Consider the following 22844-nt stretch of genomic DNA (forward strand, 5'->3'; position numbering starts at 1 on the left):
CCTTGACTCAACACTTCAATCTCTTTCTGATACACTTGCCTTTGTACTCCTTTTAGAATCAAGCATTTAGCATCCTCTTGTTCACTTACAGACGCTGGTGAATTGGTTTTATCCTTCTTAGTCCGTCTCAGAAGGCGTGCAACGGCTTTGATCATTTTAGACCAAGACGAGAACTTGGACAATTGGTCTACAAGATCTTTACTTTCCGTGGTCTTTGTTTGTAATGTCTGAATTTTCTTTACTTCTGGATCTCCTACTGGAAGATCCGGCACAACATCTGAAGTCGTTATTTCCCTTTCCCATAAGAATGAGGGACCAGAGAACCAATTAGATGAGAGCAGCTCATTTATTGTTCTCCCTCTTGAAGCACTGTCTGCCGGGTTCTCATTCGTTGGGACATATAGCCATTGATTGGGTGTTGTGCTTTGACGTATTTTTTGGACTCTATTGGCTACAAATGTGTGGAAACGACGAGCATCGTTATTTATGTAACCCAAAACTACTTTTGAGTCCGTCCAAAAGAATTCGTCGACATCGGTGAGGTTAAGCTCTTCTCTGAGCATGTTGCTCATTCTGACTGATACCACAGCTGCCGTCAGCTCTAATCTCGGAATTGTAATAATCTTTGAAGGAGAAACCCGGGCTTTGCCAATAAGAAAAGAGCAATGAATTTCGTCATTCTCATTTATTATCCTCAGATAAGAACACTGACCGTAACCACAGGTGCTCGCATCAGAGAAATGATGCATCTCTGTTTTCACAACCTTCCCGAAATCAGCAGGTACATAACATCTTGGTATGTTCACTTTTCCCAGATTGACGAAGTCGTTCTGCCATCTCTCCCACCATGGGTTGAGTTCAGGGGGAAGTGGATCATCCCAACCTGTTCCTTGGTGACACATCTCTTGTAGAATTCTCTTGCCATTGAGAACATATGGAGCTACAAATCCCAAAGGATCAAATATGGAGGCAACAGTTGATAATATGCCACGACGTGTTGTAGGTTGACCCTTTAATGGAACATGGAATTTGAAACTATCACTCTGTATGTTCCAGTGAATTCCTAAAGCTCTTTCAAGTGGCATATCATTGAAGGTAAGATCTTTCGTTTCAAAGTTTATAGCACGTTCTGATGCTGGTATGCTTTGTAAAACAGTGTTGTCGTTTGATATAAATTTGTGAAGTCGAAGACCACCCTTTGCACACAGCTCCCGTGCTTCTTTTGTCAACTGGATGGCCTTTTCTACTGTCTCTGTACTTGTAACTCCATCGTCGACATAAAAATCTCTCGTGATGAACTGAGCACCTAATGTGTGTGTTTGACTGTACTCATTGGCTAAGTATCTTAGTCCATAGTTCGCGCAACCGGGCGAAGAGACTGCACCGAATAGATGCACTTTCATTCGGTAATCTTGAAGAACTGAATTTGTGTCTCCATCTTTCCACCATAAAAAGCGCAGATAATCACGATCCTTTTGTTGTACGTGGAATTGGTGGAACATTTTCTCAATGTCACATATCACCGCAATAGGATGCCTTCTGAACCTTACAAGGACTCCTGTAAGATTGTTTATCATGTCTGGTCCTGCTAGTAAATGTTCATTGAGACATGTACCCTTGAATTTTGCAGAACAATCGAATACGACTCGTAGTTTATCTGGCTTTTTTGGGTGGTAGATGCCATGGTGAGGTATGTACCATTTTTCACCACCGATTCCCTCATCATTCACCACTTCTACATCACCTCTGTCAATGATGTCATTCATGTAAGTGATGTAGTCTGTCTTGTATTTCTCATTTTTACAGAACTTCTTGTTCAAATGACTGAGTCTGACTATTGCAAGTTCTCTGTTGTCAGGCAAGTGTGGTCGTTGCTTAAATGGGAGAGGCATCTCATAATGTCCATGAGCATTTTTCTTTATTCCTACTTTGAGTTTGTCTAGGAACATGATGTCCTCTTGAGAGACTATCTTGTCATCTGCTGTGACGTCCTTAAAGTCCGACTCGAGTATACGAACTGCATCCACAGGTGTCAAAGCTGGCATCTCCTTTGTAGCTATTCTGTGACAAAGACCGAATCCTGTTGATTCATTGATACTTGGTGTGGAGCAGCCCACAATACTCCATCCTAGGTCTGTTAGAATAGCATATGGTTCCTCATCCTTACCTAGTATGACTTGCCTTGGAGCTAGCACTCTGGGGCAGTTGTAGCCGAGTAGTAAGCCTACTTCACAATTAAGAAGAGGTGCCATTTTGTCTGCAATTACTTTCAGGTGACTCCAGTTCATCGCAGTTTCCTGTGTTGGTATGTGATCATAATTAACAGGAATACACTCCTTTGTGTATACAGGAGGAAGACTGATATGTACTGAGGAACTATACCCTCTCACACGAAGATCAGATACTCGTTTGCTTCTAATAATCACATTGTCTCCCATCATGGTGGTTAGTTTGAGTTTCACTGGGTGACTCTCCACTTGCAGTGCATTACTAATGTCTTCATCAATGAATGTAGTGTCACTCTGTGTATCTAGCAAAGCATACACAAGCTGTTCATTGGATGGATTTTTAACTGACGACACCCATACAGGTACGATCATAGATGTAATGACTGACTGACCTTCGCTTGTGATATTAAGTGACATGGCACTAGTAGTCTCGCTTTCAAGCGCATGCACATTGCTTACCATGGGCAATGGTCTTTCTCTGTTTCCGTCCTTGTCATAGTTGTAATCGTGAAGACATGTGGGATGTCGCAATTTGCATACATCACATGTGTGTCGACGACGACACTCCTTAGCACAGTGGCCTGTTTTTAAACACCCATAACAGAGTTTGTTATCCTTGACATAGACTCTTCTGTCTTTCAAAGATTTCTCCATGAATTTTGTACACTTATAAAGTTGATGATTGTCATCTTGACACAACATGCACTGTGTTTTTAACTGTCCTTTGACTGTTGTTTGTCTGTCATTGTTTACACTTGTTTGAGTCTTAAAGACAGTTGCTTTGTTTCTTTTGGTTTCCTTTGACAATCTTCTCTCATGAAGTGACTCACATGAATGAAGAGCATGTAAAGAAGTGATGGGATTACACATGATTTCTGCCTCTGTTGACATGAAACTGACAAAGTCATTAAAACTTGGAAACTCTTTGCCATCCATAAGGGCTGTTGTGACCTGACGGTTCCATCTGGAAGCTACCCAGTCAGGAAGTTTTTGTACCAGCTTCTGGTTCTCTTCACAATCGTTTAATATTTCCAAACCTTTAACATGAGGTATGGCTTGCAAGCAGGCATTTAAGAAGTCTGAAAATGTTCGCAGACCTTCTGCATCTTTGGGCTGTATTTTAGGCCACTTAGACAGCTTTTCTCGAAACGCTCTTTGAATGACAAAGGGCTGGCCGTATCTTTGGTTAAGCTTGTCCCAAGCGTCTTTGTAGGCTTCTTCATCATTTCGATAGAAGGTGCCCTCAAGATACCTGTGCGCTGAGCCACTCACATACTTCTTCAAATAATAGAGTTTGTCAGCTGCCGAGATGCCTTTTTTGTCTATTAATGACATGAATGATGCTTTCCAGTCTACAAACTGAATTGGGTCTCCGTTGAACACTCTGGGCTCAGGTACGGGTAACCTGTTTAAGGCTATGCTGTCCTGAACTGCTTGAGCCAGGTGAGACACTTCACTGAGAGGTGGTGAGTGGACAACATTGCATTGCTGACGCTGCATTTCGTTTCTTGGCCCTTGATGTTCATTCTTTATTGATTGACTTATTGTCTCCTGTTTTATTTCTTCATCATAGGATTTTACTCTGGCACGAGCAACCTGTATATCCTTTTCTACTTGCAGCCGTTCTAGTTCAAACCTTTGAGTTTCTAACTCTTTTCTAAATTGCTCTTCTATAGTTCTTAATTTTTCCTTTTGTTGCCTTTCCATTTGCAGTATCTTGTATTCAGCCTCTTTAGCAGCCAGCTCTGCTGCTGCATCTGCCCGTTTGCTTGCTGTACAAGAAGATCCAGAATGGCTGCTGACACTCATTTGCGAAGCACTGGAACCATATATAGAGTGAGCGTAACTGTGTGCTAAAAGTTCACGTAGACGGCCTCTTTCTCTTTCTACATCAAACTCGCCATCTACAGTTGCCATTCTTTCAAACACAATTTTGACGATATCATTGGTCACAGCTTCACATGCATCGATTTTACGTCTTAAGTCAGCAGCAGGTGTAACATATTGCCTTATGTCACTGAAAATTTTCATGATGCAATTCTTTTTATCTTCAAGAGAGTCAGCAATTTCCGCAAGCTGCTTGTCAGAAATGTCTGTTTTTAAGTCCTGTCTTGCTTTACGAGCATCTAACTTCCATTGCTCATACAATGTAGTTAATCTTTTTTCTTTCTTACAGCATTCATCTTTCTGATAAGCAAGCATTTTCTCCGTAGGTATATGAGGACGTTCTGAACGTCGAGGGAGTTCTGCGCTGTCTTGTACATGACCCTGAAGTTCTGATGTATTTTTGTCTTTACCTTTAACTGCTCCTTTTAAATCTTTTTCCTTTTTACCTTCCTTTTCCGTTTGGAGCGGGTTTTCAGATTCTTGTTCGTCTGTATCCATTTCCATAGTGAACTCGCTCAATACAACGTCTCAGCTCCGTAGACCATCACGCTGATTCTGACGCACTACAATCCATTCTCCATCGACGCGTTAAAACCGTCCGTCAGCACATGTAGCGAGGATCTGAACCAGCGAAGGTAAAGCTCTTACTGTAGCAGACCCCGTCCGAATGATGGCCGAAACTTTACTGATGTTCCTTGAAGCTTTAATAGCGTTCCTTTACCTCAGAAAACACCGTAAGAGCTTATGCCTTTTCAGGGGGTGCTGAATAAACTTATTAACAATTCTTTTGTGCAGGAGCTCTGTGCACCCGTCATGAAACGTTAGCTCTCCATACCGTTTTTCTTTGCTCCTTGTTAGCGTGAAAAGCTGATTCCATGTCAAAATAAAAGTCCCACATAAACAACTAAAATAAAGCGATCCTTAGAAAATCTTCAACATACAAAACATATCGAAAGTAACATAAACAAATAGAGAAATGTAAAATAAATCTTATTAAAGTCTGTTACAAAAATACTAGTAAGTTTACTCTATTTTAACCAAAATGTTGAGTTTACTAAAAATTTTTCATTGTTGCTGAAATATTAGAACAGATAGTTCCCATAACTAATAAAATTTAAGTAAAATTACTCAAAATGTCCAAGACATGCTGTTACGCATGCGCACTGGGTGACAATTGCCCCTCACGTCGCAGAACCACAACGGCTGAGGATTCAACGTGTGTTTGCAGAGGATCTACTTCGGTAAAATCAAGGTAAAAGCTTTTAATTGAAGTCTCATTTTCTGATTTTTTGCTTGCTAGTCCTTATGATGGTTAGATTTTATGCACTTTGTTGATGTTTGTGGAACATCTTAGCCCATTCAAAGAAGTCAAACACGGGTTGACCCTGCACATTATTTGAAGCGATTTCTGTTCAAACCAGTTAATGTTCGCTTCATATCTGTAAAATTAGCTGCCTCGTTGTCTATTTATGACTATGTTATCCATTTGTGCTAGTGATAAGTTAGTTACGAGCATAGGAGTAATTTGAACGACGGTTGTTTCATGTGACGTTTTGCAGAATTCAAAATTCAGTGAGAAGTAAACAAAACACTTAAAAGGAGGAGATCGTTTTTAATTTCGTAAACGCTTAGCATATGCTGTAGGATATCTTATTCTGGACGCGGCACATTCGAATGAGGAGCTCAGAGACACGGCCGCATTCACGCTAGAGAGCGCGCAATCCGGTCAGTGTACAAACGGATGGAAAAGAACGCTACATCTTCAGACGGGTTCTTTTAAAATAACTCTTTTTTTAACTTGACACGGCGATTTTGAAAGCAACTATGAGTGCTAAACTGTGGTCAAGCCGTACCATTATTTGTTAGAAATACCTGGTTGCGACGAAAATAGTATGCGTGCCTAGTATGATAATTACGGTAATGTGCAGGCAGTAAGAAACAACACGCATTCTGAGATTGTCAACGAGTCTTCAGCAGACCCATCACCCCCACCTCCTCAAGCAGAGTGTATATAACATTGAAACTTATTTAAATGTAATTTATCGATCTTAGTTTTACAATACCAGATGTTTCCATTTACATTACATAAGAAAAAAAAAACACTCTATACATTTGGTTTTGTTTGTTCAGTGTTCACTGATTTTTGATTGATGGGATAACACTTTTTTATTATTTTAGAATACCAGTTGATGACTGCTGTCCAGTGGAAATGTAAGTTCAGATACTTTAGGTTATGTTTGTTACAAGTGCTATGTTTGTGACATAACAGACACTCTTTACATTTGTGTTTACTTTGCAGAGAGGATCTACTTAGATAAATGTAAGGTGAATGCAGTAAATGAGACTTAAAAGTGTTTATTTCATTTTCTTCCACAGATCGATCTTCTTGCTTGATAAAACCTCAGTGTATCATCAGGAGCAACCGGTATTAATTTTGTGCTCCTTGATATGTTTTTTCCCTCCAAAAATGGACAGTCTCTGACTTAAATTTTATCAATCACCAAAGGCCACATTTTCAGCTAAAAATCTTCTTTGCTGTTCTGCTGAAGAAAAATACTCATCAACATCTTGGGTGGCATAAGGGTGAGTAAATTAATAGCTAATTTTTTTTTTTTTTTTTTTTTTTTTTTGTGAACTTTTTCTTTAACTGAGCCAGATGATGTGTCAGATTTTATTCCATTTGCATATTTGTTTGACAAGTAACAATAAATGTCAGTGTCCTTTCAAAGACTGTAAATTTAATACAAATGTGTATTTAATACCCTTGATGACTTTTCACTGGAAGATTTATTTTCCTCATCAAAAAGAGTTTTTTTTTCCTTTTCAAAAATTTTCAAAACCCTATTCCTTTTCAGAAAGTTTGTTTATGGATTGTGTCCTTCAAAATGTTAATAGCCACTCAATGTTTGTTCTTAGATCTTTGCAGGATTCAGTCGCATATCTCGGATCTGAGTTCTGCGCAGCATTGGACACAGACTCTGCACTTTTGACATTTTCTAGAAAAAAGGATTTTAAATTTCACATCAAGTTCATTAAAAGGTAACTCTTTATCATGTTGACTGTAGTTGTCATCTTTAAATCATGATTTGCTTATGATTGTTATCCTCAGCCTGTCTCTATTTTTTCATAGTCATCTGATGTTTGCACTGCAGTACTTCAGGGCCTTTCAGTCATCCTGGAGAATGACCCAGAGGAATTTTACAGGATGTGTTTCGTAAGTATTACTGGATTTTCTGCTCTGATCATTTTGTTTTATTCAATATGAATATAGTTCAGGTTATGAAAAATTGTCAGGTTCTGTGTATTATTATTATTATTATTTTTTTTTTGTTTTGCAGTAGATGCTATATTTGTCTTTTGTGAAACAGTTTATTACTGAAATTGGTGTAAATGCTTTAAATTTGTGAAATTGTGTTGAGTGATCACAAACATCATGACACACTTTACACACTTTGAAATAAAGAGCCTAGTTCACCCAAAAATGGAAATTAGCCTATGATTTACTCACTCTCAAGGCATCCTAGGTGTATATTGGGCTGCACGATAAATCACGTGATTGTCATGCGCATCTCGACAGTAGAATTTCGACAGGCTCTGTGATTAGTAGTAAATCTCCATCACGTGTATTCAGATGGAGCGGAATTTAATACACAGAGCCTTAGGTCGCTGACAAGCTACGCAATATCGCGTTCATAATCGAAAGCGATTCATCTGCGAATATGAACATGATATTGCGTAGCTTGTCAGCGATGTAGGATGTACGCGTGCGTATGCGCCGGTGATTAGTGACAGAGCGAAATGAAACACCAGTAACGAATTAGAAGTACAAAACAAAGATCCATAAAGAAGAATGTCAGAGGATTTCAATATAACCCAAGAGGAGACTGGTTTTCTTTTGCTAAAGTAAGGAAACTTTGCTTCCTTTGCTCCTGTAAACAAACTCGCATTTCGACTAGAATATTTACACCAGCGCATGCACTACACAAACGTCCTACAACATCCACCCGGAAAGGCTTGCACGTATGATAGTTAGTGGCAGTGAGAGAAAAGTGTTTATAACGTTTTAAATGTGTATATTTTTCTTACAAAAATGCATTGATCCACTACAGAAGGCCTTTATTCACCCCCGGAGCTGTGTGAGGCACATTTTATTATGGATGGATGCGCTTTCTTGCACTCCTTTTGAACTGTTGAACAGAAACATTGCCATGGAAAGCGTGGAAGAGCCAGAACATTTTTTTAATGTTACTGTGATTGGATTGGTCTGAAAGAATGAAGTCATACACGTAGGATGCCTTGACGGCGAGTAAATCATGGGCTAATTTAAATTTTTGGGTGAACAAACCCTTTAAGATAAAATCATGTAAATGATGGGTGTGATCCATCACTCCATAGCAAGAGAGAAAATGCTCTAAATTCTTAGCATATTGTAAAAAAAAAAAAAAAAAAAAATCTGTAAATTCACATCTATAATGTTGAAAACAATAAAATGTAGTCCATGGAACTTGTGTGTAATATTTCAAGACAAGGCATGCAGTAATAGTTGACACAAATGATAATTTACACTTTTGCTCTGTGATTTCAATCATGTATTGTGAAATGTCACTATCACACTATAAATCTCGTCATCTCTCTTTGGTGATCATAATTTAAAGCTTAATTACATTTCCTTGTACTTGATGTTTGCACAGATCATTGTACACTCACTCTGGTCATCAATATGAATCAATTTGCTTATAAATTAACAGCATTAAAAGTTCCTTGTCAATGTATGCTTTTAGAACATTTCCAGTATTGAAATGAAGAAATTCACACTGTACCTATTTTATTTCTCTACTTAGGATTTGGATGCAGACTTCAGTGAAGCAGTTGTAGACCTGCTCACAGTTCTACCAGAGGACATGCCCTCATTGTGGATGCAATAAAGGCAATCATGGAGGGAAGAATTGTCATGGATGGGTTTTACAGGCCTGTATTTTATTTTTGCTGTTCGGTTTGCATGTCATTCTGAAAATGCTGTATTTTTTAAGTATTCCAGTAGGTCCAAATGATGTTATGACAACAAAGTGTTGTTTAGTCAAGAAGTCTGTAAAGAGTTTTCTAAGAACACAGATGTTTTAAAAGCTAATTTTTATTATTGTGATATTCTTAAAGTTTTCTAGATGTTTTTTACAAAAATAAACTGTTGAGAATTTCAAACTTGTGTTAAGTTCATTTCTTGTCGGTTGAACTAATAAAAATACGTTCAGTTTACTTAAAGAAAATGTGGAAACCGATTGCACGAAATGTTTTAAGTTCCCATAGCTTAAAATGGCAGATTAAATCCATGTTGAGAATAATTGCATTTAAGATGTTTGCACAACACAAAATAACACTGTTAGTTAAATAGAATTAACAGAGTAATCTTACTATTAAATCTTAAGTAAGATTAGTAAATGTCCTGGAGTATGTTAACTAGAAATGACATTAAACTAACTTGATATTTATTAGTTAATTTACTCTGTAAGAATTTGCTTTCTTTACTTTAAACTGATTATTAAATTAACTTTAGTTTTACCTTTAAGTTTGCTTTAACAAAATAAGGCAATCGGTTTCCAAAGTTTTTTTAAGTAAGCTGAACTTATCAGGATTTACAGTGTGAGTTGATATCTGGGGATTTGCCCAGAGACATAATTGTACGTATCAGAATACACAGGATACACTGCAAATAAAATAGACTGTGTTGAAAAGTTGCATTGGCTAAGTGGATTATTATTATTTATTTATTTATTTATTTTTTAAAGAGACAAGTATAATCAATTATAAATTGCATAAATAATATTATGAGATAGTGTTTTAAAATTAAAATTTAGAACACAGAAATATAAAATTATTGTAAAATAAAATAGAATAATACTTTAAAAAAAATGTGACTAAAATGACCAGTAGGTGACAGCAAGTTGTTAAATCATTTATTCAATCAGTACCTTCAAAATGGCTAATTCATTTAGGAACAAAGTAAAAAATTGTTTTTTATGAATAGGTCACTGAATCACTGATTTACGGCATTCAAAAAAGGCACATTATTTTCTTCCTTATCCATTTTCTTAAAAATGATTTAAAGGCTAAAATGTGAATGTGAGTTTTATTAAAGTTTTTGTTTTTGTGTAATCTGTCTGAACTGTAAATCATGTTTTTTTTTTTTTTTTTTTTTTTTTCAGTGGTCTCAGGTTCCAAAGATTCTAATGGAAATTCTAACAGCAGCTGCAATGAGGCAATGACTTTACCAATCATTGTCAATTTGCTGTTTTATTCAGACAGCAAGACTATTCCACTATATTACGTGTTGCAGTTTCTCCCATTTATAAGTAATAGAAGTGAACTGTTTGTGTATATTAGTCTTTGTTTTGCATTGGAATCTCAGTTAGGATGTCAGAAAAGTCGGTTGGAACACACCTTTTGAATTTTGTGTTCTAAACATAAATCAAAGTCTCGTCTTTCTAATAATATAATGTTATAAGTTTTTTCTAAACTGCTGTCAAGATATAAAGAGTCTAAACGCAACAAACAAACAAGCTGACAAGTTTTACATACTATTTAACAGAATTAGAAATGTGTGTACATTAAATGAGAGATCAGTAACAACAAATATATATATTCTGAAGGTTGAAAAAATGTAGATTTATTATCATCTCAGTGAAACTGAATTTTGTTTTATAGCCTACTTTGCCTGCAATACGAATGACCACTTCACTTTGCCTTTTTAAATATGAAGAGTTCAGATGCAAAACCAGCTAAAAGCCACCTTGGTCAAAAATGAGATAATGATACTGAGTGAATGCTTTTGACACATAGTATACGTTGTTAGATCGCTGTCTCCATGCCTAGACAATTAAGATCCAGCCCCGGATGTCTCAAACCAATATTTAGCCATAAAGACAGCAGTACTTATTGATAGTGAAAATTTTGCCAACTATAACCAAAACATCCAAGTAACTCTGGCATTTTTAAAGAGTCATTCACAAAACAGCCCTGAGGGTGCAGGTTTTCCCAGCTAAATAGAATAGCGTTGCCAAATTGTGTTTTTGGTGTCACGCATCCGTCAACTTCTTACGCATGTTTCCTAACAATCCCCTCGCCCATATTGTTTAAACATGAACAAATTAAAAATGCCTAAGTGACGGACACACACTGTGTATCTGGTGTGATCAGAAAAGGAAGCAAGGTTCGGAGCCTATTATCCATCTGATAATTTAGAAACAATCAAATCCACAGATTTGCGTCTTGGTTTTATCTGTGAGCTGTGAGTGAGGTGTTTCAGTGCGCAGATGACATGCCTGAACAGTGAAGATTTCTGCCGTTCAAGCGGCAGCAACCGCAGCTGCCTGGTCAGCGAGGGTCATTCAACGTCCATCAAATACTTTTTCTTCAGACTCGCTAAATCCCAGCCTTAGCTCAATTAGAAGTGCCGGTACTTACATAGAAATCTATTCATAGGAGCCTGATAAAAATGCTTATTTTAAAGAAAAATGTCAGATGGATTTAGAAGCTTTTGCATCTGAACTCTTCATATGTTTATTTTCTGTCTCTTTCAGAGATGTCAGCGATCAGCTCCAGTCCAGATGATCCAGTGATCCGGATTCTTCTGATGGGCAGAAATGGTTCTGGGAAAAGCTTATCAGGAAACACCATACTGGGAGAAAAGACGTTTAAAGTTCACATACAACAAAAAAAGAACGAAGCTGAATATGATTTCAGTGAAGTTTGTGATGGTAAAACACAGATCGGAGAGAAGCAGATTGCTGTGATTGATTGTCCAGATCTACTGGATCCAGATCTGAATAAAGAGAAGCTGAAGATGATGAAAGAGCAGCTGATCTCTCGATGTTCAGCAGGTCTCAGTGCAGTTATGCTGGTCGTGCCTTTAGTGAGAGATGTTCAAAATGAGGAAGAGATCATGGATTATATGAAATGTTTATTTGGTCCTGAAATTCAGAAATACATCATGATCCTGTTCACACATGAAGATGAACTGGAGGAACTGGGTCAGACCATTGATGAACATCTAAATCACAAAGATCATGCAGATCTCCAGCGACTGGTGACTGAATGTGGAGGAAATTTTCACTGTTTCAATAACAAGAAGGAGTCATATGATCAGATTGAAAAACTACTGATGAAGATTGAAAGAATAATGATGAGAAACAGTGGGAAATTTGTCATGAAACAAATAAGGAGGAGATCAAGCAAGGATACTCCTGATGTTATTTGTAAGTTTTTATCATTGTAAATGTGACTTAATAATATAAACATTTGGCGGTTTGTTCACCAAGTGCAAGTTTGTTGCACTGATCTGAAGGGAAGAATCCATAGAAGGTGCTTTATTAGTGATTTGATGTTTCTGCTGTAGTTTCAGGAGAGTCTCCAGTAGATGATCCAGATGAGATTTTTGAGAGGAAAGATCAGATCAGGCTGGTTCTGCTGGGAAAAACTGGATCTGGAAAAAGTGCCACTGGAAACACCATCATCGGCAAAAACATGTTTGAATCTTCAGCTAGTTCAAACTCAGTGACAAAACAGTGTCAGTCTAAAACTACAGTGAGGTTTGGTAAACAGATCACAGTGACTGACACACCTGGGCTTTATGATAATAAGCTGAGTGAAGAAGAGGTTCAAACTGAACTACTGAAATGCATAACATACTCATCTCCAGGACCTCATGCTTTTATTATTGTGATTAAAGTGGGTCGATTCACTGAGGAGGAGAAAAATACAATACAGGAGCTTAAAGAAGTGTTCGGAGAACAGATAGAAAAATACACCATGATTCTATTCACTCACAAAGATCAGTTAGAGAAGGAAAATAAAACCATTGAAGAGTTTTTACAGGATGGTGATCCAAATCTACAGTCCCTCGTACAGAGTTGTGGAAACAGATTCTTCTGTCTGAACAACAATGCTGCCAGTTTCCCTCAGTTCAAAGATCTGATCAGTAAAATAGAGGAGATGGTAGAAGAAAATGAAGGATACTTCAGAAATGACATATTTGAGGGAACAGAGAAATGCATTCAGGAGATTCAGAAGCAGAAACTACATGAGAAAATGCAGCATTTAGGTTTAGCAGAAGAGTCTCGATATGAAGAAGAGCATTTGATCAAAACTCATGAGTACATAAGAGTTATAGTCACCTGGTTAAACGAAATAGGGGATGATGTGAATGCCATAAAGGAACTTGAAAGAAAGGGAATCAGTAATACAGAGGCAATTATATGTGCATTTAGATCCACAGGGAAACTAGCAAAACAGGACATGTGTGGAGTTCAGTGAGAGATTCAATAATGATCAGACACACAAGACAAATTTAAGCACATTTTCTCTATAGGCTTTAAAAAATATTTAATACTAACACTTTGTCACAGCCCTGTGTTTTGTTGGTTTTTCCCTCCTGTGTCCTTATTTGGTCTTTCTTGTTCCGTTTCTTGTTAAGTGTTCATTGGTTAATTTCCCACACCTGTCTTTGTATTGGTTCACACCCTTATATAAGTTTGGTTCAGTTCCTTGCTCCTGGTCCGTTGAGTGGGAACTGACTTACAGCATGAGAACAATTTTCTAGAATTTTCAACACAGTTTTATGTCACTTCCTATATATGCATCACAAATGTGGTACATTTAAAATTACTATGCAAGTACTAAATGAATTCAGCTGCTGAAATGTTAAATGGATAGTACATAAGAACTATACTGAAACAGTGTTCCTTACAATGAATACTGAGAATGTTTGACATTAAAAAAACAAACAAACAAACAAACAAAAATAACTTACACAGCAAAAGATGCAGTGACCTGTGGCTGAATGGACTTTGGTTTTATTTAGCTGTGATTGACACAAAAGGGAATAGAAAATAATAACAGCACTGAGTAGGAGTCAAATATTGCATATTTCTGTTCAGATGAAAGTGTAATCATTCTTCATGAGTGATTAATTAGTGTGTCAGGGGTTCTTCTCAAAGTCTTCTTCTCTGGCCCTCAAAGTCCACTGCCATACAGAGGGTGCATCTCAATCACCTTAATAGTTTGCTAGGTTGTGAACTGATAAATTGTGTTTACAAATTCAGACATTGATAAGGACAGAGGCTCACTACACACTGGTGACTATTTCCATCCTCACTGTACAGCATCACTACTGAAATTTACACACAGTATTAAAATGAATATCTCTTTTAATGCTATTTACAGTACATTATGATAAATACTTTGTTACATGAATGTGCAAGATTTCAGCCATAAATAAATTGTAAATGTTTGCTAGATTAGACATTACCTGTCTAGAGATGTATGTTTATGCTGAAATATGATATTGGTTTGTGTTTTAAAATCGGTCACATGTCATTTTGTAGTGAATTATCTCTTAAGTTTTGAGCTTCAGAACTTCCTATAAGGGAACGTAGTGAGCATCGACACTTTTGTGATTAAGGCATCCCTTAAAGGAGAAGTCCACTTCCAAAACAAAGACTCACAGATAATGTACTCATCCCTTGTCATCCAAGATGTTCATGTCGTTCTTTCTTCAGTCGTTATGTTTTTTGAGGAAAACATTTCTGCATTTTTCGCCATATAATGGACTGATATGGTGCCCCGATTTTTAAATTCCATAATGCAGTTTAAATGTGGCTTCAAACGATCCCAAATGCGGTTGTAAATGATTCCAGCCGAGGAAAAAGTGTCTTATCTAGTGAAACAATTGGTTATTTTCATTAAAAGAATACAATTTAAAATACTTTTTAATCTCAAACACTCGTCTTGTCTTTCTCTCCCTGAACTCTGTGTATTCTGACTCAAGACAGCTAAGGTATGTTGAAAAACTCCAATCGTATTTTCTCCCTCAACTTGAAAAATAATTTCGAAATCATCCTACATCGCTGCAGAAGTACTGACCCAGTCTTTGCAAAGTGAACATGCAAAGAAGATCAAACACCCTTAACAAAAAGGTAAAACAGTGATATAAGACAATTTTGAAGTTGAGGGAGAACATGAGATGGGAGTTTTTCCACATACACTAACTTTCATGAAACGGAACAAAAACAGAGGTCGGGATGAGCAAGATAAGATGAGCATTTGACATTAAAAAGTATTTAAATTGTATTATTTTTATTAAAATAACCAATCATTACGCTAGATAAGACCCTTCTTCCTCAGCTGGGGATCGTTTGAAGCCACATTCAAACTGCATTTTGGAAGTTCAAAATCGGGGCACCATATCAGTCAATTTTATGGAGAAAAATGCTGAAATGTTTTCCTCAAAAACCATAATTTCTTTAAGACTGAAGAAAGAAAGACATGAACATCTTGGATGACAAGGGGGTGAGTACATTATATGTGAATTGTTGTTCTGGAAGTGTAGTTCTCCTTTAACCACTGACTAATGATCAAGGGACCTGAGAGATACACACCCATAGTTCAGGTAAATTTATAGTTAAACTGAAGACCTTGATTAGTTTGTTCAGACACACTAGACTAGGTTGGAGCAAAACGCATGTAAGTGGACCTCGAGAGACAATGTTGAGATCTCCTGAAATATGTTCTAAACATGACAATTCAGAGAGGCAGGATGACTGCTAGATTGATGACTTACAACTCTGGTTTCCAGTCCTGGGTATTGAGGACTTATTGAGGACTGGGTACTGAAGTTCTGCAGAGTTTCTGGTGATCCTTGATCAGCTGCTCAGGTCTGCTTAATTGGTGTTGGAGCTATCAATCCACTGAAAAATAAGGAGCAATATGAAGTCACAGATGCATTTTAATTTACTCTTGTTAGTCTTACTATATTCTTAAAATAAGTTATCATTACCTTTTATCTTATTGATGATTTTCAGTCTCTGAAATAGAAAAGTTCTATTAGTTATGAATGGCATCATATTAGTTTTAACACAGTGAGCAAAATGCATACAACATACGACACAATACGATATAAACTATTATAATCAGTGATGCTGTCTACACTGGACACAGCACAACACTACAAATCCCTGACAGCAAACTGATGCCGTGTTCTATTTATCATGTACTGACACACAGTTCAAATGATTTTCAATGGTCGCTCTGGTTTGCATCCAGCATAGACAGAAAATGTACGTCATTATGCATTGCATTCTTGGTATACAATACAAATCACCAAAGATAAAAAATAAATAAATATCTGTTTACTTTAATATTTTTAAGAGCTTCTTGCACTTTATTAGAATAAATGGACTAATATTTGTATCCCTTGTGTTATTAACATTTGTGGTCAGTTTTGTTTATGTTTTTGAAATAAGTCTCTTATGTTCAAGCAAGGAAACTGCATTTATTTGATCATAAATAAACAGTAATGTTTATTATTACAATTTAAAATAACTGTTTTCTATGCGAATACATTGTAAAATGTAATTTGTCATAAATAGAATGCGGTAGCAGTTTACTGTAGTGGATTTGTTGTGTCATGCCGCGCTGCATCCAGTATAGACAGCATCAATGATTATAATGGGTTCTACTGTATTTTGTCATGTCGTGGCACTAGCGTCCAGTGTAGACACGGTGTAAGCATAATGTTGCTGCAAAATCAGGTTAGATCACTTTTTAAAACATATTGAAATAGAAAATAGTTAAATGGTAATTTCACAATATTACAGTTTTACTGTATTTTAATCAAATAAATGCAGCAGTTGTTGCCATAAAAGACTTATTTCAAATACATGTCAAATCTGACCCTTAAACTTTTGACTGGTAGTTTATGTTTAAGGTATTACTTACTAGTCATATGGATCATAATGTCTAGAGATGTGCTTCGACAGGAGATTCGCTCCAACTCTGGTGCACGGCCATTAGCATAAAAGATTCTAGGAAGGAACATAAACAATCTGTCAACAATATTTATTATACAATGTCAGGTTTATTAGAAGTAAACTATAGCAAAGGTGAAATGCAGAAAAGAAAAATAAATAATATATAGAATATACAAAACAATACCGTTTAATAACAGAATTTACATTTTTAGGTTTACTTATTTAATGCTCATATACAGTGTTACTTATGTTTGTATGTTAGTCCTTTTAAAATATCTAACAAGCATACAAACATAAAAGTATACAGACATATAGAATTTTGCAAAAGAAAATTACAGATGCGTGGTGATATAGGCTAAATATATTATGAAAGATACATATTAAGTAATTTATTAAGCTTTTTCAGATCACCTGTGTTTTTTATATCTCTGTCAGCAGCTCTCTTCAGAAATTTTAAAGAAAGAAAATGGTGTCTCTAAAAAAAATATTTCAAATGGGTGAGGCGCGCACACGAGGAAATGTCCCGGATGTGAATTACTAAATCTGACGAACCAAACAACGACCAGTTTTCAACGTAGATTTTAGGGCAACTTTGGACCAAAATTAGACGGACCAAACAAAGACCAATTTTCGACGTCGATTTTTGGGCTAAAAGAAGTCCATGACGGGCCGACTTGATTTAGTCCAAAAAACGACGTCCAAATGACGTCTGGTGCTGGGTGGGTACCCAGCTAACATTGGTCCGACGGCAACGTTGTGTCCCTGGCCAAAAATAGTCGCGGTAGGACGGCATAAATCCGTACAAATATGTAACACAGAATACTTCCTAAAAATGCATTCAGATACGTTTGTACATATCTACCCAGCTAACACAGTTACGTCGTGACAACGTTACTGGACCGGACCATATTCGTCGCAGCGACGTTCCAAATAACGTTCCAGCGACGTAACTTTGTGATTCCCATATTCGTCGTGGCGGTTATTTCGTACGTCGCTGGAACGTGGTGAGTAGGTCTCAAGGACCAAACTGGCACGTTGTGAGGACGTGACTATAAAGGACCAGATTGGTCGCAGCGACGTCCCAAATAACGTACCAGCAACGTAACTTTGTGATTCCCATATTCGTCGTGGCAACGTTACAGTGTTACGTTGGTGGGACGTGTCAAGTACGTCCTAACGACCAAACTAGTACGTCCTAACAACCAAACTACCACGTTCCTCATATTTTAAATTTTTACTTCTCACCTTTAGTCCGGTCCAGAGGATGTGCTCGTACCACCTTTAAATCGGTATATAAATGACAAACTCATAAACATTTTCTGCTATAAAAAATAAAACACTTAATTCTAATGTTTTTGAATCGCTATAGGAGATTTTTGTGAATATATTCAATACATACATGCAAACCATTACAAAAACATTACATTCTAAACATTAAATGAGCAAAAACAGTGCATTCATTTATTAATCAGCATTTATTCAGTGTTATTTCTACAACACTAAGCCAATACATTTTGAACATTACACCTATTCTTTAAGTCATGAGCACAGATAATTGAACACATCAATACATAAATCATGTAATTTTTACTGAATTGTTTTCATTTTACTGAAAAGTTTCTCATTACTGATGGGTATAGTTAACGATTTTATCTGTAAAAAAGATCAATAATTAATCAATACTCACTGACAACTCCCTATAATCTGGTACAAAAAAAGACACTGATAAAAAGAAATGAAGCAATTCAGTAGTGACTTCTTTATTACTTTAAGTTAATTTGTTTCCTGAGTGTCCTGTGTATGAAACACCTGCTACAAATATCTGATGGTGATGTGCTTCAATACTGCTTCACTATCCAAAGCAAAACCTAAACAATATTGTCATTACCAAAGGACCATAGTACCCGAGTACTCTGATGTCAAACATGTTCTTCCTCCTCTTCGCCAGCCTGAGCCTGTACTGCCAATATCGTTCTCTGTCACCTGATAGGGAGGATCACCCCGTTAATGTTGCTAATGTATGTACACAATCAGTCAAAAAACTGCAGTCTTTGTGTTTCAATGTTTTTCGATAGAAGTCTATTCAAGTCTATTTCATCAAACTTACAGTACAAAACTGTAATATTGTGAAATATTATTTTTAACTTAAAATGTTTTCTATTGTTTTTCAAATACAAGTTAAAATGTATTTCATTCCTGTGAGGCAAAGGTGAATTTTTCAGTAGCCTTAACTCCAGTCTTCAGTGTCACATGATCATTCTCATATGATGAATTGATGCTCAAGAAAGATTTCTGATTATCAATGTTGAAAACAGTTGTGCTACTTAATATTTCTGTGTAAATTGTGTTTTTTCAGAATTATTTTATTAATACAAAAACAAACAAAACAAAACAAAAAAACTTATCTTTTTTTTTTTTTTTTTTTTTTAAATCTTTTGTAACATTATAAATGTGTTTACTATCACTTTTGATCAATTAAATGCATCCTTGCTATTAAAGTCTTCCCAAAGAAAAGAAAATCTTAGTGACTCCAATCTTTTGAACTGTAGTGTACACAAAAAAAATTTAGGCAGCACAACTGTTTTTAACAACACCAATAATAATCAGAAATGTTTCTTAAGCAGCAAATCAGTATATTACAATGATTTTGAACACTTACAACTGGAGTAATGATGCTGAAAATTCAGCTTTGATCACAGAAATGATTTACATTTTAAGATTAATTTCAAAGTTTGACCAACAGTATACATTACTACACTTAAATGAAAACACATCTTGTAATAAACAATGCACACATTCTCAAAGAACTTACGTTCTGATGATTACTTCCGTCCCTCACTGCTGCCTTCTTCAGTGGTTCCCAGACTTCCTCATTTTTCACCTTTCCTTTGAATCTACACAAAAAAAAATAACAGAGAATTTGGATAAGTCATCCCAAACTGTCAAGGTTCCTTTTGAAATCTTAAGTGGTTCTCCAGCTTCTAAAGGAAAGGCAGAATCTGGGGCCTTATTCACAGAGAATTTTATCTTATTACTATGTGTCCTAGCTAGGATATTTAGTTTAAAACCTATTTACAAAACTCTTAAGATTCTGCTTACACAAGGCCATGGCCCCAGATCCCCCAGGCAGACCAAGGTCCAGCTATCCTCCATAGTCTCAAAAAAATCCTGTGGAAAACACAGCAAAATGATTTTGTGTATGATTTAGGCATAGGGGAGAGTAGGGCTGCACGATAAATTACATGTAATTATCATGCGTGTATAGCCAGTAAAGCCAGTTCTTTGATTAGTAGTAAATTTCCATCACGTGCATTCAGCTGGAACGGCAATTTATACATGGAGTCGTAAATCACTCACAAGCTACGCAAAATTGTGCTCATAATCGCAGATGAATCGCATTTGATTATGAGCGTGATTCTGCGTAACTTGTCAGTCATTTACGACTGTGTATTAATTGCCGCTCCAGCTGAATGCATGTGATGGAGATTTACTACTAATCAAAGAACCAGCTTTATTGACTAATGCGCCTGACAATCGCATGCGATTTATCGTGCAGCCCTAGGGGAGAGCCTTTACAATGGTCAAATTCAGGCCAACTACATTTTTTTTAAACATGTTTAAAAATGACCAGGAGCTCGGGAGGTGCAATACAATAAAAGTGCAATATAAAGAAACAAAAAAATAAAAATAAATAAATAAAGTTTAAGTGCATGTACTATACTTAAAGGAGAATAGTCATCCTGAGGTATATGTGTTTGTATACATATTTGTAAGGAGTGTCATAAGAAATTATGTTTTTTGAAATTATGACCCAGTCTTTGCAAAGTGAACAAGCAAAGAAGATCAAATACCCATAACAAAAAAGGTAAAACAGTGATATAGGACGATTTTGAAGTTGAGGGAGAACACGGGATGGGAGTTTTTTGACATACTCTAACTGTCATGTACCGAAAAAAGAGTTTAGGCAGAGCAAGACAAGACGAGCATTTGACATTAAGAAGTATATAAATTGTATTATTTTTATGAAAATAACTGATCGTTTCACTAGATAGGACACTTCTTCCTCGGCCGAGGTTGTTTACAACCATATCTGGGATCGTTAACAAACTCGGGGCACCATAGAAGTCTACTAAATGCTGAATTGAATCCTCAAAATACATAATTTTTTATGACTTAAGTAAGGAATACATGAACATCTTGGATGACATAGGGGTGAGTACTAGGGATGCACCTATACCACTTTTTTTCAGTACTCGACCGATACCGATGGTTTTATTTTTGGTACTTGCCGATTCTGAGTACTGATATCAATGTTTTTTAATTTACCGGTAAATTTATAAAATATTGGGTACAGAAACTAAAAGAATATGTAAAATGTTAGTTGGTTAATTTCATTTATCAAATAGATACAGTCAAACCAAAATTTATTCAGACATTTTTTCACACTATCAGACAACATTTCTCTGCAAAATGGAACTTATCATTTTTGATCCCAAGTGATCAATTTAACTGTATGAAATTTTTTGGGGGTATAATATGTCACACTTTTACTTTTTACTTATAGATCACGCAACAGTATTGCGCTCCCGCGCCCCCTCTCTTTCCCTATCTTTAGATAACTTGCGCATTGTTTTACTTACTTGTTTTTGACATATCTGACAGAACTACAAACTTCTGAGTAATGTCTATGAGAAAACGATATTAACTCGTCAAGCTCGTTCAGTACCACATACCGGTATCGGTGCACCCCTATTTTTTGATCTGGAAGTAGACTCTACTTTAAGTGATATCTATCTAGTTATGAGTAAATTGTGAAATCCAACCCTGTGGATTACCTGCCTCTCCTCCTAAGCATTTTGTCGTGTGGGTCCAGGAAGGCTTCTTGTATCTCTGGATATTGATGCGTAACTCTTTCAACCATGAGAAATGCAGTTCCAGCGTGGCTTCACATCCAGGGCAACAGAATGGTCAGGCAGGCCTGAAATATAAAAATATAAACATATAAGCCACTAAAATCAATTTAAATCTATAGTTGTGCCTGAGTGACACTAAAACAATGAGGTTTAGTTTGTCACCCAGGATTCGCTGATTCCTATGAAACAGTTTTCATGATGGATTATCTCTTGATCCTGGATCCTTGCAGCCATTCATTTGGAGATGGTTTGGATGATATGCAGTTATTTCTAAAGAGGAAAGAATCAACAATACAAAAACACCAACAGCAGCATTGCTGGTCCTGTAGCTTATATCAGTTATTCAGTACTGAACAAGTCAGGAGCCAAATCAGTACCTGTTCTCGATAATCATCCCCACTCATAATCATAATAGCTGTCGGCTTGGTGCTGCCCAGACTGTCTCTCCACCTGCTGACAAAAAGTATGTTAGTTTTACAACAATTAATAAAATATTGAGTCTACTAGGTAGTAAGAAATTGGGCATCTTTTCTAATAAGCAACTCACTGAATCATTGCCTGGTTCATTGGCAGTCAGGACCTAAAGAAAATTAATCACTTGTTTATTAAAAGAAAAGTAACCACTTGTCTATTAAAAGATTTGTTAAAATGAACGTATAAGATCCATTTGTGAATGAAAGGTAACGTTAACTAGCATAAAAAGCAAGCAGTTAAAAAAACCTTTAACACCAATAGTGAGCAAATTACACAATTTGCAGGTCTGTTGCTCGAGGGGAAATGCGGAAATTATTATTCCCACATACACTCAAGGTGATTTCGTTAGCATATGTCTAATTAAACGTTTAAACAGTAGTTTATATTCAAGCTTACAAAATGGCTAGCATGAGCAACATAAAGCGAGAGTGGCAGGCAGTCAAACAAACTATTACGGGTGAAGTTTTTTTTTTTGTTTGTTTATTGTGTTACATTTGAAACTAAACTAAAAAGAAGGAATTAACGTTAAGCAGTTAACGTTA

The 22844-nt window shown here is 36.4% G+C and overlaps 1 protein-coding gene and 1 long non-coding RNA gene across 3 annotated transcripts in view; one reads left to right on the top strand and one right to left on the bottom strand.

Moving 5' to 3' along the window:
• LOC127162910 (GTPase IMAP family member 8) overlaps positions 1-15222 on the top strand; it is a 46564-nt gene extending 31342 nt beyond the window's left edge. The window contains exons 2-3 of one of the 2 annotated variants that reach the window (XM_051105831.1): positions 11690-12364; positions 12505-15221. In XM_051105831.1, coding sequence (XP_050961788.1) covers positions 11690-12364; positions 12505-13421 — 1592 coding nt within the window. In that variant the 3' untranslated portion in view covers positions 13422-15221. Of the gene's footprint in view, positions 1-11689; positions 12365-12504 lie in introns of both variants that reach the window. The other variant, XM_051105830.1, reaches the window with a different exon arrangement.
• A 4502-nt stretch (positions 15223-19724) lies between these two features.
• On the bottom strand, positions 19725-22410 carry LOC127163260 (uncharacterized). The gene is made up of 6 exons (XR_007827465.1): positions 22376-22410; positions 22206-22281; positions 21991-22098; positions 21751-21893; positions 20015-20083; positions 19725-19809 (listed from the first exon to the last, which is right to left on the bottom strand). It is a non-coding gene; the product is annotated as an uncharacterized LOC127163260 (long non-coding RNA).
• Between the last annotated feature and the right edge of the window lie 434 nt (positions 22411-22844).

The sequence above is a fragment of the Labeo rohita genome, chromosome 3 (assembly GCF_022985175.1).
Source record: "Labeo rohita strain BAU-BD-2019 chromosome 3, IGBB_LRoh.1.0, whole genome shotgun sequence".
NCBI lineage: Eukaryota > Metazoa > Chordata > Actinopteri > Cypriniformes > Cyprinidae > Labeo > Labeo rohita.